The following is a 14,466-nucleotide window of genomic DNA, read 5'->3' on the forward strand; positions in this document are numbered from 1 at the left end:
GAACAGCGCTGTTGACTTCTCCCAGAGTCAAACCTCACCTTCAGACTCTAATAGGATCAGGGAGCAGCTTCCTGCTCTTAATCGGACACAGCAGATGGGAAAGTGCACGCAACACAGCAGCAAGAGTCGAGGACCCTGCCAAGCCATACCGACAGCCTTCCAGCTTCCTAGGCTTATGCCACACAAATCATGGGCACACACACTCACTCACACGCAGGGATTATTTGCACACCCGTGACTTTTGAACCACCAGGAGACTGGGTAATTGGAACCACCTGGCTGAGGTCATGTAGGGGTCAAGTCATCAGGCATCACAGGTCAAAGGTAGAGGCACTAAGTGTTTGGGCCACTCAGAGCCCGGGGAGGGGTATATTGCCACACTGGGACACGACCCCATTCAGCATGGATGCCTCTCAAGAGCCATCACTCTGCCCCTCACATACACAAGAAACTCAATCACAGACGATGCTCAGTTTCCGGACACTCCCACTTAACACACACACTTACCCATATCTGGGTCCTGGGCTGTGCTTGTTGTAGTAGTCATGACTTTCTGTATGTTCAGTATAACAATACATACATTGTCTCATTTGTATTATTCTGTATTGTCACGTACTGTTTTAACACTGTCCTATTTTGACTTCTTTTAAGATATTTGTGAAGTTGTCATTGTGAGTGAGAACTTGTCAATTGATCCTGCTTGTTAAATAAAGGTTAATAATAAAAATTAATAAAGGAACTTATATATGTGATTCTGAGTAGCAGTCATACGCTGACCCCATTTAGGGCCTAGAATTTATTTTTGCACTCTTAATTCTTGGAAATAAACTAAGAGGTAGTGCTGGTAGTGGTAGTATCTGTGCTGTCCACATCTTATGTAAAAAGTCTCAAATGAAGGCAAAGAGCAACAATAGTCTATTCCTCAAGGCCATTGCTTACTAAATAATTTCAAAACATTTAAATGATCAACATTATATTGTAAACGCTGTAATTACGCATCTCAGACAGAAGTACTTCTGTACGAAAATACAGCGCCATCTAGTGAAATTACTAAAGTCTTACGATGCTCAAACGTTTGCATTTCAGCGCAGTTGTCTGAACCTCATTCACAGGTTATTGACGAAGCATTATAGGGAGAAAACGAAAGATTATTACTTATGATCCAGAGTCCCCCTTCCCATCAACCCCTTCCTGTTAAGACAGATTTAAATTTATATCCAAACAAATCTTACACATTAGCCATATTCTCATACACCGCCGTAATAATATTGACTGAATTTGGTATTGTTTCAAATAAGAAGTCACTTTTGTGGTCAATAAAAGAACATAGGGAAAGCGACACCTTACAATCAAATAGTTAAAGGGGCTGTACCTTGAACATTTTCATTTACCGCCATAATGACGTCACGTACGGCTACGCAGGGGCGTGGCTGATGTGTACGTGTGACGCAAACGCAGTGCGACGTAAGGGGCGGGGTTTTACAGCACACCGGCGCTGGGCGAAGGAGCACCATGGCGGACAAAGCAGAGATACAGGAGGCGATAAAAACACAAGGAGAGGTTGTTAGGAAGCTGAAGGCAGAGAAAGCCAGCAAAGAACAGGTCAGTTTGCCTTTCCATTAAACCTCACATGCCAGTAGAACATCGGACGCATGAGGTTAAATAGCTACCGATCATTTGTAGAGCAGGTAGCTACGTTTGAAGGCCTGAACCAGTTGCGGCTAAACGCATGGTTTTCCTAGCTAATTAGCTGTATAGGTACTGTCAGAAGACCACATCTGGCTGCACCGTTATCGCTTCGTGATTTTAGCATGTTGCGACTGCTTTGCGTGTCTTGAGTCAATTTAACTAACAGTCAGTGTAACGGTTTCAATGAAAGGTAAGCTAGCTAGTACGGTGACGAGCTAACCGGCTAATTGTCATATTGCGTATGTGCCAGACAGCTAAGCTAGGGAAATCTCATTCATTTTTTGCTGCGGCATGTATCTGATTAGCTTGGTCTAGGTTTCTGCCGCTAGTTTTGATTAAATGTTTTAGTGGAACCCGGTGTCATCAAAGCGAAAGTGTTAGGTAGATAGTTAACGCCGTGCTTCCATTTGTCCTCATGGCTAGCAGGCGTTGTGAGCTGATGCAATCTCCATGTAATGTTATGGTGTGAACTTCTGGACGAACTTGCTACCTTCGCACACGTTGAATATAAGTAGAGTCTACATGAGTCTACATGCCATACTGTGTTTTTTGCCATACTGAATTTTATCAGTGAATCACCAAATAATCTTTATTAGATGTTAAGCAAATGGCAGTTCACTGCGTCAGATGTTCACTGCATGAGACATGTTCCTTAATGCAGGTGTGTGTGTGTGCGCGTTTCTGTGTATATCAAAATAAGATGACCTTGTCCTATAAATGTTAGATTTTATTTAAATTCATTGGCATTTTCTTTCCATGTGATATAACTAGATCCATCACTATGCAAACAACAGCTGGTATGGTCACTCCATCCAAGCAACTACCCAGTTTTTAACCTGTAACAATGTACAGTCACAAATTACCTATTGTAGTCACTAGGCCCCCATTAGCCGTGCAGCTCCCCCACCTGTTTTTTCATTGAGATGCTGTAAGAGGGGGCTGGCCTCATTGACCTAAGTCAGAATTTCTCTAACAGTTGTGTGTGGACCAGCCGGTCCAGGAGAGGTTCTGCACCCAGAGCCCATGACACCAGCCCCCTGTGACCCTTTTTATTCGCTTTGGACCAGTTGATTTGACCATTGCTCCCCTTCATGTTTTGCCTCCATGTTGCGGTGGCGCCCCCTAGTGCTAGGGTTGCTGACCACTTTTCTCCTGTTCTCCCTGCTCTGTGTGTCCACACTGCGGGAGAATTCTTCCTCATCCATCTTCTGCCTCCTGCTTAACAAATACGCCGGGCAACACCCCCCCCCCCCAATCCTACGCTGGATTATTCTGTACCTTTGGACTCAACTTTTTTTGGACAATACCATTTGAAAATGTGGGGGTGAACTGATGCTGGGCTTCCCCTGCCCTTGGACTGTATTATACCTCCATTTTGATTTACGCTCTGGGTGATTTTTGACCTCGAATCGCTGGGATGAATAAAATGGGCCTCGTTTCCATGCGTCTGTGTGCCGGGATCCTGGCTCGTCACATTGGACTGCGTTCCTGCTCCGTACGTCGATTCTCCGGGTTGACGATCCAACAGGTACGCCCCCTGCCAGTGTGCAGTGAGACTCAACGTTTGAAGGGGGAGGTGGTCAGTGTAGGAAAAGTTTAACTCACAAGACATATCTTGAGATGTTCGTGTGTGTTTCCATATGTGTGTGCATGCATATTTGTGTTGGTCGTGCATGCGTGCGTACATGCATGCATGAATGTGTGTGTCTGTGTGCATGTGTCTATGTGTGGAGTTTTCATGTGTGCATCTCTGGCAGATCGATGAGGAGGTGGCCAAGCTGTGTTATTACATCACCTTATTGTGATGTTACTGTGTTATTAGATCACCATATACATCTAATCACTCAATCACTTATGTTAATGAGATCATTACAGATCGCCTTCATACATCTAATCATTCAGTCACCTCTTGTGCTATTGTTATGTATCACCCTGTACAATTAAACACTAAATCGTTTCTGGTAATGGTGACATTATACTTCACCCTATACATCTAATCACTCACTTATTTCATGTGTGCATCTCTGGCAGATCGATGAGGAGGTGGCCAAACTCCTGGAGCTCAAGGCCCAGCTGGGAGGCGACGATGGCAAACACGTTTTCGTGCTCAAGACTGCCAAGGTGGGCAAAGCAAGGGATGGGAGGGGCCAGGGTGTGCGACAGAGTGTTGATCTGGGCATAGGAGAAGAGGGTTTTTCCATATATTTATTTAATTAATTTAACAGGGGCTGTATATAATTAAAACAAATTCCATAAGCTGATACATAGCTAGACAGATAATTTTACAAGTATGAAAATACAGCAGCACTTGTCTGGGTGAAGGAGGCTTAATGAACCACAGAATGGGAGGAGCTATTATGTGTTACCAGTGATTTAAACCAACCATAGTGCTTTGCTTTAGAGTGCAAAGTCTTTCTGTTTCAAGCAAGTCAGTGATTGACAGCACATGGCAGCTCTACCCCATATGGAATTCATAAAACCAAACTTTCCCATGACTGTAGTGTGTACACCTTATCCAGTGGCATGTAAGTCTCTGATCCCCTGACCTTCCTCCTTACCCACTTGGCAGGGCACGAGGGACTACAACCCGAAACAGATGGCCATCCGTGAGAAGGTTTTCAACACCATCATCAGCTGCTTCAAACGCCATGGTGCCGAGACCATTGACACGCCCGTCTTCGAGCTGAAGGTAAGGTCAGGTAAAGGGAATGAGAGAGAGCCCAGAACTGTTGGAGGATGCATTGAGGGACACAGCCATTAACACTCTGTTACGGTAACACAAACAATATGGGTGTCCTCCTCATTTTAGGAAACGTTGACAGGGAAGTATGGTGAAGACTCCAAGCTCATCTACGACCTCAAGGACCAGGGAGGAGAGCTGCTCTCCCTGCGCTATGACCTCACCGTATCCTTTAAGACCAGTCACAGACTCCTGTGACCTTCTGGAAAATCGTCAGAAACATTGGTGGACATGTCTTTAATCCACCAGTTGTCCATATTCTGCTACCAGTTGTTGTAGAAATGAGATGCACATCTCACTCAGCTTTGGCTGTCAGCTAGAAAGCCTGGTGTGTGTGTGTGTGTGTGTGTGTGTGTGTGTGTGTGTGTGTGTGTGTGTGTGTGTGTTAGCCCTTAGGCCCGCAAGGGCAGTGTCCCAAAAAGTTACCCGTTTTCTTCTGGCCCTGGATAAGTGATAAGCAATTGAGCACCTTGCCTGATGTGCTCAACACTGATCTGAAAACAGCAGAGTGCAAGGGGCAGTTTGCCATGTAGCCCTTGCTGGTCAGGGGCAGTGAGTAAGTGTAGTTACATCCATGGAACACTGGAGGGTGCTAACAGCATGCCTTGCAGGCTCCTTCCTTAACCAGCCGCCTTCCCAGGTCCCATTCGCGCGATACCTGGCCATGAACAAGATAACCAACATCAAGCGCTACCATATCGCCAAGGTGTACCGGCGAGACAACCCTGCCATGACCCGAGGCCGCTACAGGGAGTTCTATCAGTGCGTAAGTATTGCCACGCGGATACTGTAGACTTTCAGTCAAGACCTGGTACTACAATCAGATGTTTCCTCAAGTAATCATCAGATTCCTTCAGCAGTCAGACTTGGTTCTCAAGACAACAGAATTGTGTGGTTTGAGGACTACCTCATAAAGCAATAGCCATTTCCTCGAGAGCACACAAAGTACGATAGGGTTCCTCTATACATTGGTATACATTGTTAAATGAATGAGATGTGTCTATCCCATGTAACCTTGACCCACCGCATGTTAATGTGTGTATGTGTGTGTCCCCTTGTCCTGCCCCTGTTCCAGGATTTCGACATTGCGGGACAGTACGACCCCATGATCCCCGATGCAGAGTGTCTGAAGATCGTCCACGAGATCCTGAGCGAGCTGGAGCTAGGAGACTTCCGGATCAAGGTCAGCTGGGATGGATATTACTGTATTATTAAATCTCCTTATACATCTAATCACTCAATCATTTATGTTAATGAGATCATTATAGATCGCTTTTATACATCTAATCATTCAGTCACCTCTCGTAGTGCTAGCATTATATATCATCCAGTACATTTAATCATTAAATCATTTCTGGTAATGGTGTCATTATACTTCACCCCGTACATCTAATCACTTAGTTATTTCTGCTAATGGTATCATCCTCTTTCTCATTCCCTATATTTCCCCGGTAGCATGGTGTTGTTGAAGTGCTCTGTGGTGCTGGTATTTTCCTGAACTGTAAATATTAACTATGAGTAATTATAATAATGAGTAGTAGTAATATTAGAAAAGTGCTGGTAATGGTTGATCTTATAGGGAATATGGCTGCTTTGTGCAGTATCAGTTAGATGTGGAAGGCCAGAAGGAGTCTGAATTGGCTTAATTTTTTTGTTGGTTGGAAAGGTTTGCATCCTCTGCCTTGTGGCCATTCAGCACTAAAGTTGTGCTGCCCCAAGCTAAATAATGTGTGCTTTGTGGGATAGTGCTGGGCACTTAAGGAATGGGAATCGGATCCATCCAGCACAGTCATATCAGTGCTCATTTTCCCGCTGACACTTGTAGGTGAATGACAGACGCATTCTGGATGGAATGTTTGCTGTGTGTGGGGTCCCAGACGAAAAGTTCCGAACCATCTGCTCCACAGTGGACAAGCTGGACAAGGTAACCCGAATGCACACTCCCGCTCTCACACACAGACGTAGACTGAAGACCAAATTAAGAAGAGGCCTGTGCTCAGCTGCAGTTTTGTGGGCTTTTTGAGTAGACGGTTTGGCAGATAGTGAGCTGTCCGCTCGTCAGTTGGTTAAAACATTATTATTAATGAGTTGCACTTTGTCAGACATCAGGGAAAGGGGAAGAAGATGCAAAAGTGTGTTTGAGTGCATCTGTGTGTTTGCACAAACACACATGCATGAGAGTGCGTGTGTGTGTGTGTGTGTGTGTGTGGGTGTGAATGTGTACCTGTAAGGGTGCAGGCGAGTACATCTGTGTGCGACACGATGTCCTTTTTTTGCCCTCACAGATGTCCTGGGAGGACGTGAAGAACGAGATGGTGAATGAGAAGGGGCTGGCCCCGGAGGTGGCGGACCAGATTGGGGAGTACGTCAGCATGCAGGGTAAGGCCCAGCCAGCCAGGCAGCCACAGAGCAGCCAAAACCAATAACCATCCTACTGATTAGAGCTTCCTGACCTTTGACAGGCCCCGATAAGCCCCAATAATCATTATACTGCCTGGGCCTGGGTCCCTTTGTGATTGCATGACTCTTACAAGCACAGATGGCATTCACATCGAGCACTAAATCAAAGTGGAATCATTTCTAGGTTTTTTTATTTAGTAGTAGTACTAAGTAATTATGCATGAAAAGTGGATCAGACACAGAGAAGCCATTTTAAATGAATGGAAGTGTTGGATTTGGTGTAGATTTAGTGATACAGCCGTTTGCTTAGGTAATTAGGACACACAGAAGCAGTTTTGTTTGAGTAGAAGTATTGAGTTGGATTTGATGTAGATTTTCAGGTTTCAGCCAAAAGGCCAAAATAGTTTGCCGGTAACCCCCCCATGGCCCCTAGAGGTCTCAGGCCAGCTCTCTGGGACCCCATGCGGAGAAGGTGTAGGCTCTGTGAGTAAACAAAATGATCCTCCCAGTTTTAAAAACATTACTGAGAAAGTGGGGCCGGGGTGACCCCATGTCTCCAGTTCTGATTTGTGGAAGCTCCTAAATGGCCCTGCTGGCTGTGAGTCTTTACTCTGTAATCTGGTTACCGTAGCGATGAAAAGACAGCCTCAGATAAGGATCTCTGAGGTCAGCTGTGGTGTGCCAGAGGTCAAGCAGGGCTGAGACAGAGGTCAAAGATCAGTTTGGCTTTCAGATAAGAAGAAAGGCAAAACAACTTCATTTCAAATTGTCTTCTCTGGAGGAGTAATTTCTGTTGAATTGGATTAGTAGAGGGAACATGAGAATATGTAATTTCATACATGTGGTGTAGGTTGTGCAGTATTTCCATGCTAATATTCATCATTCCCATGATTGTGTGATTCCGTTCTGTCACCTTGGGTCCTGACTCTCTCTCTCGCTCTGTCTGTGCACGTGTCTGTGCACGTGTCTGTGTCTGTGTCTGTGTCTGTGTCTGTGTCTGTGTCTGTGTCTGTGTCTGTGTGTGTGTGTGTGCGTGTGCGTGTGCGTGGTTCTGTTGTGCTGTTCCAGGGGGAATGGAGCTAGCAGAGAAGTTGCTGCAGGACCCAAAGCTCTCCCAGAGTAAGCAAGCCTGTGCCGGCCTGACAGACATGAGGCAGCTCTTCAGCTTCCTGCAGCTCTTCAGGGTCACGGACAAGGTGCGCTCACCTGTCACTGCAGAGCTGAATCACTCTGCAGTCATTACACGCCTTCATTTCATGCTCCTTTTTACTCGTCATTTTTGTGAACGTTTTCGAAGCTTTCTGAAGGTCAGTTTCCACACTGTTTGTAACACCTCCCCAAGTGGCAGTCCGTTTATATTCTGAATCAATACAGAATTAGTTCTGTATTTGTTAGAGCTGAGCTCATTGGCTTGTGGATTGGCTTGTTCTCTTAATGTTCCTCTCTCTCTCTCTCTCTCTCTCTCTCTCTCTCTCTCTCTCTGCCTTTACCTCCCTCTCTCTCTGTCCCTCTCTCCCTTGTTTCACACACTTTTGACATCCCCCTGCCCTCTGGTGCAGGTGGTGTTCGACCTGAGCCTGGCCCGCGGTCTGGACTACTATACAGGTGTGATCTACGAGGCGGTGCTGACCCAGTCCGGGCCGGCCCCGGCCCCGCCCCAGCAGCAGAACGGCGCGGCCGGGGAGGAGAGCGTGAGCGTGGGGAGCGTGGCAGGAGGCGGGCGCTACGACGGGCTGGTGGGCATGTTCGACCCCAAGGGCAGGAAGGTGCCGTGTGTGGGTGTGAGCATCGGCATCGAGCGCGTCTTCTCCATCATGGAGCAGAAGGCCGAGGTACGGGGGTGTGGCCTCGGCCTGAATGACAGGCGGCACCTGTTGAGTGTTAACATGACCTTGCTTGTTCATGATGTGGGACTGAGTGGTCATGAGGAAGTTTGACATGCCCCTCCCACCCTCCCCAGGCCTCAGCAGAGAAGGTGCGCACCACGGAAACGCAGGTGATGGTGGCCTCGGCGCAGAAGAACCTGCTGGAGGAGCGTCTCAAGCTGACCGCTGATCTGTGGGATGCTGGGATCAAGGTAAGGGCGGGGTAGCCCTCATATGAGGCAGACCCTGGGTGGGTGTCTGCCTTTCTCATAAAAATGTTTGGGTCCTGGATTAAGGGTGAGCTTTGGTTGATTTTGGGAGGCACTGCACGCCCCTAAAAACTGTCACCCTTTCAGAGTTGTTTTTACCCATGATGCACCTCTCTCTCTCTCTCTCTCTCTGCCTTAGGCAGAGGTGATGTATAAGAAGAACCCCAAACTGCTGAGCCAGCTTCAGCATTGCGAGGACACAGGGATACCCCTGGTTGCCATCATCGGGGAGCAGGAGCTCAGAGACGGGGTGGTCAAGCTGCGAACGGTGGCCAGTCGCGAGGAGGTACTGATGCTGTCCTGATCCCCAAATATCCCCTTTAAAACCCTCCTTTCTGTGACCCCTCCCTGTGGTCAATCTAGTATCATTCTGTTCTGCCCTGTGGCCCTATTGTGCAATATAGTACAATTAATTGATTACAGTGGTGTAAGATGGTCACCAGCAGAATATAGTCACAGTATCACATCTACACACTATGCCAGATGAGTGGCCATTATGGGGCACCAGTCTCAAAGGAACAAAGTTCAGAACAATATTACATTACATCATTGTTATTTAGCAGACGCTCTTGTCCAGAATGGCTTGCGTAGGTTATTTCACCCATTTATACAACTAGATACTTAATAAGGCAATTGTGGATTAAGTACCTTCTCCTACAGCAGCAGTGCCCCAGCAGGGAATCAAACCTGCAACCTTTCAGTTACAAGCCCTGCTCCTGACTGCCATGCCACACTTCTGCCACATACACAGTATAGCACCAGTGGTTCACAGAATGGCTGACTCAATGACACGTCTCCTCTGATCAGCTAAATGCTAATGAACAGCAGCATAATCGCGTTCATGTTCGCTCTCTTCTGCCTTGTAGGTGGACGTATCAAGGGCAGAGTTGGTGGAGGAAATCAAGAAGAGAACATTTCAGTAGCTGACTGTTACCTGGCTCCATGCAGCCCGTCCCAGGAGGTCGTGGAGCTTGCTCGATGTATAGCCCGGAACCCAGAGCATGGATCTGTATACCAATAGCAGAGCTCTCGCTCTCATGTCATTAATGTATGTACATTCAAAACCAAGAGGAACCACGTTCATCAAGTCTGTCCATTCCAGCTGAAGTACACTGCATCGTTAAGGCACCCTACCTTCCAGAAAAAACCCTATTCAAATAAAATACTCTATTCCTTTTAAAGGTCACTGATCTCTGTACGACCCTCTGTAGGTATTTGTGCTGCAGTGCTTTTTTTTCAAATTTTTAGAAGTGCATTGAAGACATTATGTGCTCTTTACCTCTATAATATGGAGGATGAAAGTGGACTTCTTAAAAATTAAAAAGTTGAGAATAAATGCATAAATAAATATGAATATTTGATTACCAAACTGATAGGCATGGAGAGAAGGAACTTTAAGTCATCATGTTGGTCCACCATATTCTGTAGCAGTTGAGAGAGGGGGGTTGAACACTCAGAGTAGCATGATTATGTTTAATACACCTAGCTATATGCACTCGTATAATAAATAAATGTTGAAATGCATAAATGAGTCATTTCACGCTGAACTCGTGTTGAACTCCGTCAACACGAATGAGTTCAAAAATAAATGAACATTTATTTTTAAGTAAGTCAGCTTTGGTCCCCCATACTGTAACTGTGCTGTTTGAATATTGTATGTTGTAGGGAATTTGTGCAACTTGAAGTGGGTTGTTAATGGTGTGCGATAAAAGTATGAGTGATGCTTGACAGATGAGAGAAATATACATGCAAAGGAAGGAAGGAAGGCAGGGAAAGAATGTCACAGAACTCAGTGGGCAAAAGAGTGAATGCCCTGTGAGGCCCTGTGCGATCGGCCGTGTGAACAACTGAGAACTCGCCCAGTGTAGAATCCTGTTCAAAAAGTGACAGTTAATGTGATGACATAAAAATGTTTGACCTTTGTAACGGTCATGGATCCACAAATGGCCTGTGCCATTTACACTAATCTTTGAGTAACAAGCACAAGCTTCAAGAGGGAGTCATTGTACAAATGTGCTCAGTGATCCTCGTCATTTATGACAGCATTGTACGCTGGTGTAGTAGATACGTTTAAACAGCTGTTTACTTGAACATGAGCAGTGGGCGAGTCGCATGTTGTCTGTATTTTATCTGTATTCAGTAATGTCTTCCTCAATTAATCAAGATGAGGTAGATCGACTTGTATTTAGACCCAAGAGACGGTTTTGGTTCAACAATCTCCACCTTTATCAAGTCAAAGGGAACTTGTCAAAGTAAAAAAAGGTTACAGTGCTCAACACATTGCTAATGTACTACAAATTCTTAATAAAACAGTGCAAACAACAGCAAACAAGTGAAAAGCCAAATTTATAACGAGAAAACTATTTACAAAGTGCAAACTAATGGTAAATGAACACTAGCCCTGAGAGATGAGCATTTTCAGTAACCATGACAGCCACTCACACACACCTACCCCAACACTGATCTGTTCATTGGCTCTGCTCAATGCAGTGCATCAGTCTTATCAAACAGAACAACCATCACTTCCACCATGTTCGCAGCACAAGATCAGTGCAAAATAAAATCTGTTACATTAAAAATAACACAAATCACAGACTCAAGGGCCACTCAAATTCAACTCAACTCAAACGGCGAGGCTATTGGACAGACAGGCGCTCAGGCGTGGGACAGGGCGCTGAGGATCCGCTCGGCGGCCGCGTGGCGGATCTCGTCCTGCAGGGTGGCCGCACCCGTGCCGGGCAGGATCTGCACCACGCCGGTGAAGGGCAGCGGAAGGCCCGGGACGGTCACCCTGTAGGCGAAGGAGAGGAAGCCGTCGGGCCGGGTCTGCAGGTACTGCAGGTCGTAGACAGGTGGTCCCGCGTGGAAGAGCTGGCACACCCTCAGGAGCAGGGCCGCCGCGTCCAGGCCACCCCCCTGGGACAGAGCAGGAGGGCAGCTCACCACCGGGGAGAAGATGGAGGGGCGGGGGCTGTCTTGGGGGGGCTGGTGGTGGACTTCGTGGCGGTCGTGGTCGTGCTCCTCGGGATGGCGGAAGGGCAGAGGGCAGGGTTTAGTGGGCAGCTGGGGGAAACTCTTCGGGGAGGGTGGCCTTTTCTCCTTGTCTTCCTCATTCTGCCTGGGATTGGTGGAGAAGCTGAGCCACTTCACTGTGATGACTATTCCAAACGTCTTCTGGAAAGCTATCCAAAGGGATGGGGAAGCAATCACTAGTATGTAGTGTATGAAACCTACTACTGTTACACTTTGATGTGAAAGTGACACCTGCCAGCCAGCAGGTGTGGGTACATTTTCACATGGGTTAAAGTTGGAAGGTCACTAGCCACTATAGTGGGTGCTTTTATGCTTATTTATGCATAAATAAATGAATAATTACTACTATCACAGCCTACTGTGTTAGTGAAAGAACCCTTGTACAATGCAAAATGCCACAATGCACACCTCTTTCAGACCAAATCCTATTGTTTCTCTTCTTTTTTCTGTAGGCTAAGTCAATGGCAGCACCCCTCCCCTCTCATTTTCTAGTTGTGAAATCTCATGTTGGTCATCTCTGTAGTGTCTCTTGTTTCTATGAAAAGCTACTTTCTGACAACATGATGCAAATTCTTCTACTGTGGGAAGTTTCGGCTTTGGATTTGGCAACTAACGTTAACTCGCTGGTTTTGGTCTGAGAGGTAGCCAAGTTGCCCTTACCGTATCTGTAACATCACATATTTTGATAGCTGGCTGTACCACCGATTTAAAAATGTGGACACACATTCCAGGCATCAAGCCCCCTAAGAAAAGTAAACCTAACCAGGAGCAACATGACAACGACGGCCAACAAAGAAAGCAGCGTAGCGTAGCTTAGAGGTGTATTTAGTGTGCAGGAAGAAGTACTTAGATGTCTGTCTTATTAGCTTACTATAGCTAGTAGTAGTAGCTAACACTACTGTGGTTTAGCTGTCAGCTTTGGTTGTAACTATCTTTATTGCTAGTTAAGTACCTTTCTAGATTCTTTGCGCTAATAATATACAATATTGCTAATATTACCATACAGATGTACTTAGTCACACATTCTTCAAAACACAGTTATGTATGTGTTTTTATGTATATGATATACAATACAAGACATAGTGCATATACGCGCTAAATGCACACACTGTGTATACCCCCCGCCCCTGTGCGTACAGGCCCACCTTCACACAACACCTTCTTCGCCAGCGTGGCGCAGTGGTGAGAGCTGTAGTGTACGACGGCGGTGAGTTTCTTCTTGCCCTTCCCGAACTTGAAGGTGACAGTCTCCACCCCGTCGGACAGGCCGCGGAGGACCTGCAGCAGCCTCTCGCGGTCGACGCCCGGGGGCAGCTCCCCGAGGCTGAGCTGCCTCTTCTCCGTGCTCCTGCGCACCGCCAGGCGGGCTCCCTCCCGCAGCTCGTGCCGGTGCAGCAGGCGGATGGCGGCGTCGGCCAGCTGCGGGACGCCGTACTTGGCGTAGGCGAAGCCCCGGTTCTGCCCGCTGAAGTTCATCATCAGCCGGAACTCGTAGAGCGGGCCCACGCGCTGGAACAGCGGGATGAGGCGGTCCTCATACACGTCCCGCGGGATCTGGCTGATGAAGACCTCGCAGCCCGGGCCCGGTTCCGGTCCGGTCCAGCCTGGGGGAGGAAGCAGGACAGAGAGGAGACGGTCAACGTGTCACATCATTGAGGAATCCGATTTGAAACTAATCTGAATTTGTAAGAAAATGGTTATTATAAACAAAATGACTTAAATGGGTTATTTGTTAACGTTTATCATCTTAAATATACAAAGAAATCCCTTAAAATGGACCGCACCGTTTAAATTTGAAGGTTAACAAACTTCTGATCTATACATCAATATTGTAATTTAAAGCTTTCTAATTTAAAAATTCTCAACCATGTGATTTTGGAAATAGTTTGGATTTTTTGCTTTGTTCGCATGGTGTAAGTGCTCACCATATGCACCTAAAGAAAATGAACTGCACTGTGGTTGGAACACTGGACACAAAAAAATATATATATCTGGGAGTTTGTGGAAACTGAGTTCTAAAATAATTCATTTTCCTTCAGGGTTTTTACTTCACATCAAAATTGTAATGAAGTAAAATACAGCATTTAACATTGAGATGTTCTAGAGAAAAAAGTTCTGCGAGAATATTAAAATGCAGGGAGCCTTGTAATGAATCTATCAGGAGCCAGACAAATCCTCATTCCCTCTAATTTATGGTTTAATCAGCTTTATTTTCAAAGACCAGCAGAGAGCTCCTGTGAGTGACATTTAATTATGACAGACTGTCAGTAGTCTTAATCCCACTGGTTGACTGACCAGGAGGTGGGCCGCCATACTTCCTCTGCCCGTTGACTTGGACCAGTTTGGTGGCCGTTCTCTGCAGCCAGGACTCCAAAGACGCAACGCTCTCCGGGTTCAGAAACTGCGGTGGACAGAACAATTAAGAAGGAGCGTCCCATTGCCACAAAGGGTCATTTGTTTTTTCACGCAT

The 14,466-nt window shown here is 46.4% G+C and overlaps 2 protein-coding genes across 2 annotated transcripts; one reads left to right on the plus strand and one right to left on the minus strand.

The window, feature by feature from the left end:
- The first annotated feature begins 1,478 nt into the window (after nt 1–1,478).
- On the plus strand, nt 1,479–10,302 carry hars (histidyl-tRNA synthetase). Its single transcript, XM_036548956.1, has 13 exons — nt 1,479–1,602; nt 3,721–3,810; nt 4,259–4,378; nt 4,499–4,594; nt 5,070–5,195; nt 5,505–5,612; nt 6,255–6,353; nt 6,715–6,808; nt 7,898–8,025; nt 8,389–8,661; nt 8,790–8,906; nt 9,103–9,249; nt 9,830–10,302. Exons 1-13 carry the CDS (start codon nt 1,513–1,515, stop codon nt 9,884–9,886), a joined length of 1,545 nt encoding a protein of 514 aa, XP_036404849.1. The 5' UTR covers nt 1,479–1,512; the 3' UTR covers nt 9,887–10,302.
- A 1,316-nt stretch (nt 10,303–11,618) lies between these two features.
- Nucleotides 11,619–14,466, minus strand: dnd1 (DND microRNA-mediated repression inhibitor 1). The gene is made up of 4 exons (XM_036547651.1): nt 14,451–14,466; nt 14,292–14,402; nt 13,142–13,600; nt 11,619–12,145 (listed from the first exon to the last, which is right to left on the minus strand). The coding sequence occupies exons 1-4, from the start codon at nt 14,464–14,466 to the stop codon at nt 11,619–11,621; spliced, it is 1,113 nt and encodes a 370-aa protein (XP_036403544.1).

This window comes from Megalops cyprinoides, chromosome 16, assembly GCF_013368585.1.
Source record: "Megalops cyprinoides isolate fMegCyp1 chromosome 16, fMegCyp1.pri, whole genome shotgun sequence".
Classification (NCBI taxonomy): Eukaryota; Metazoa; Chordata; class Actinopteri; order Elopiformes; family Megalopidae; genus Megalops; species Megalops cyprinoides.

Bases quoted from the DNA above. Each gene is read 5' to 3' on its own strand.
- dnd1 (XM_036547651.1), bottom strand. The intron at 13,601-14,291 runs GTCAGTCAACCA...TTCCTCCCCCAG, and splicing joins GTATGGCGGCCCACCTCCTG to GCTGGACCGGACCGGAACCG. The intron at 12,146-13,141 runs GTGGGCCTGTAC...CCCTTTGGATAG, and splicing joins GAAGAAGGTGTTGTGTGAAG to CTTTCCAGAAGACGTTTGGA.
- hars (XM_036548956.1), top strand. From the start codon at position 1,513: ATGGCGGACAAAGCAGAGATACAGGAGGCGATAAAAACACAAGGAGAG. The intron at 1,603-3,720 runs GTCAGTTTGCCT...CATCTCTGGCAG, and splicing joins AGAAAGCCAGCAAAGAACAG to ATCGATGAGGAGGTGGCCAA. The intron at 6,354-6,714 runs GTAACCCGAATG...TTGCCCTCACAG, and splicing joins CAGTGGACAAGCTGGACAAG to ATGTCCTGGGAGGACGTGAA.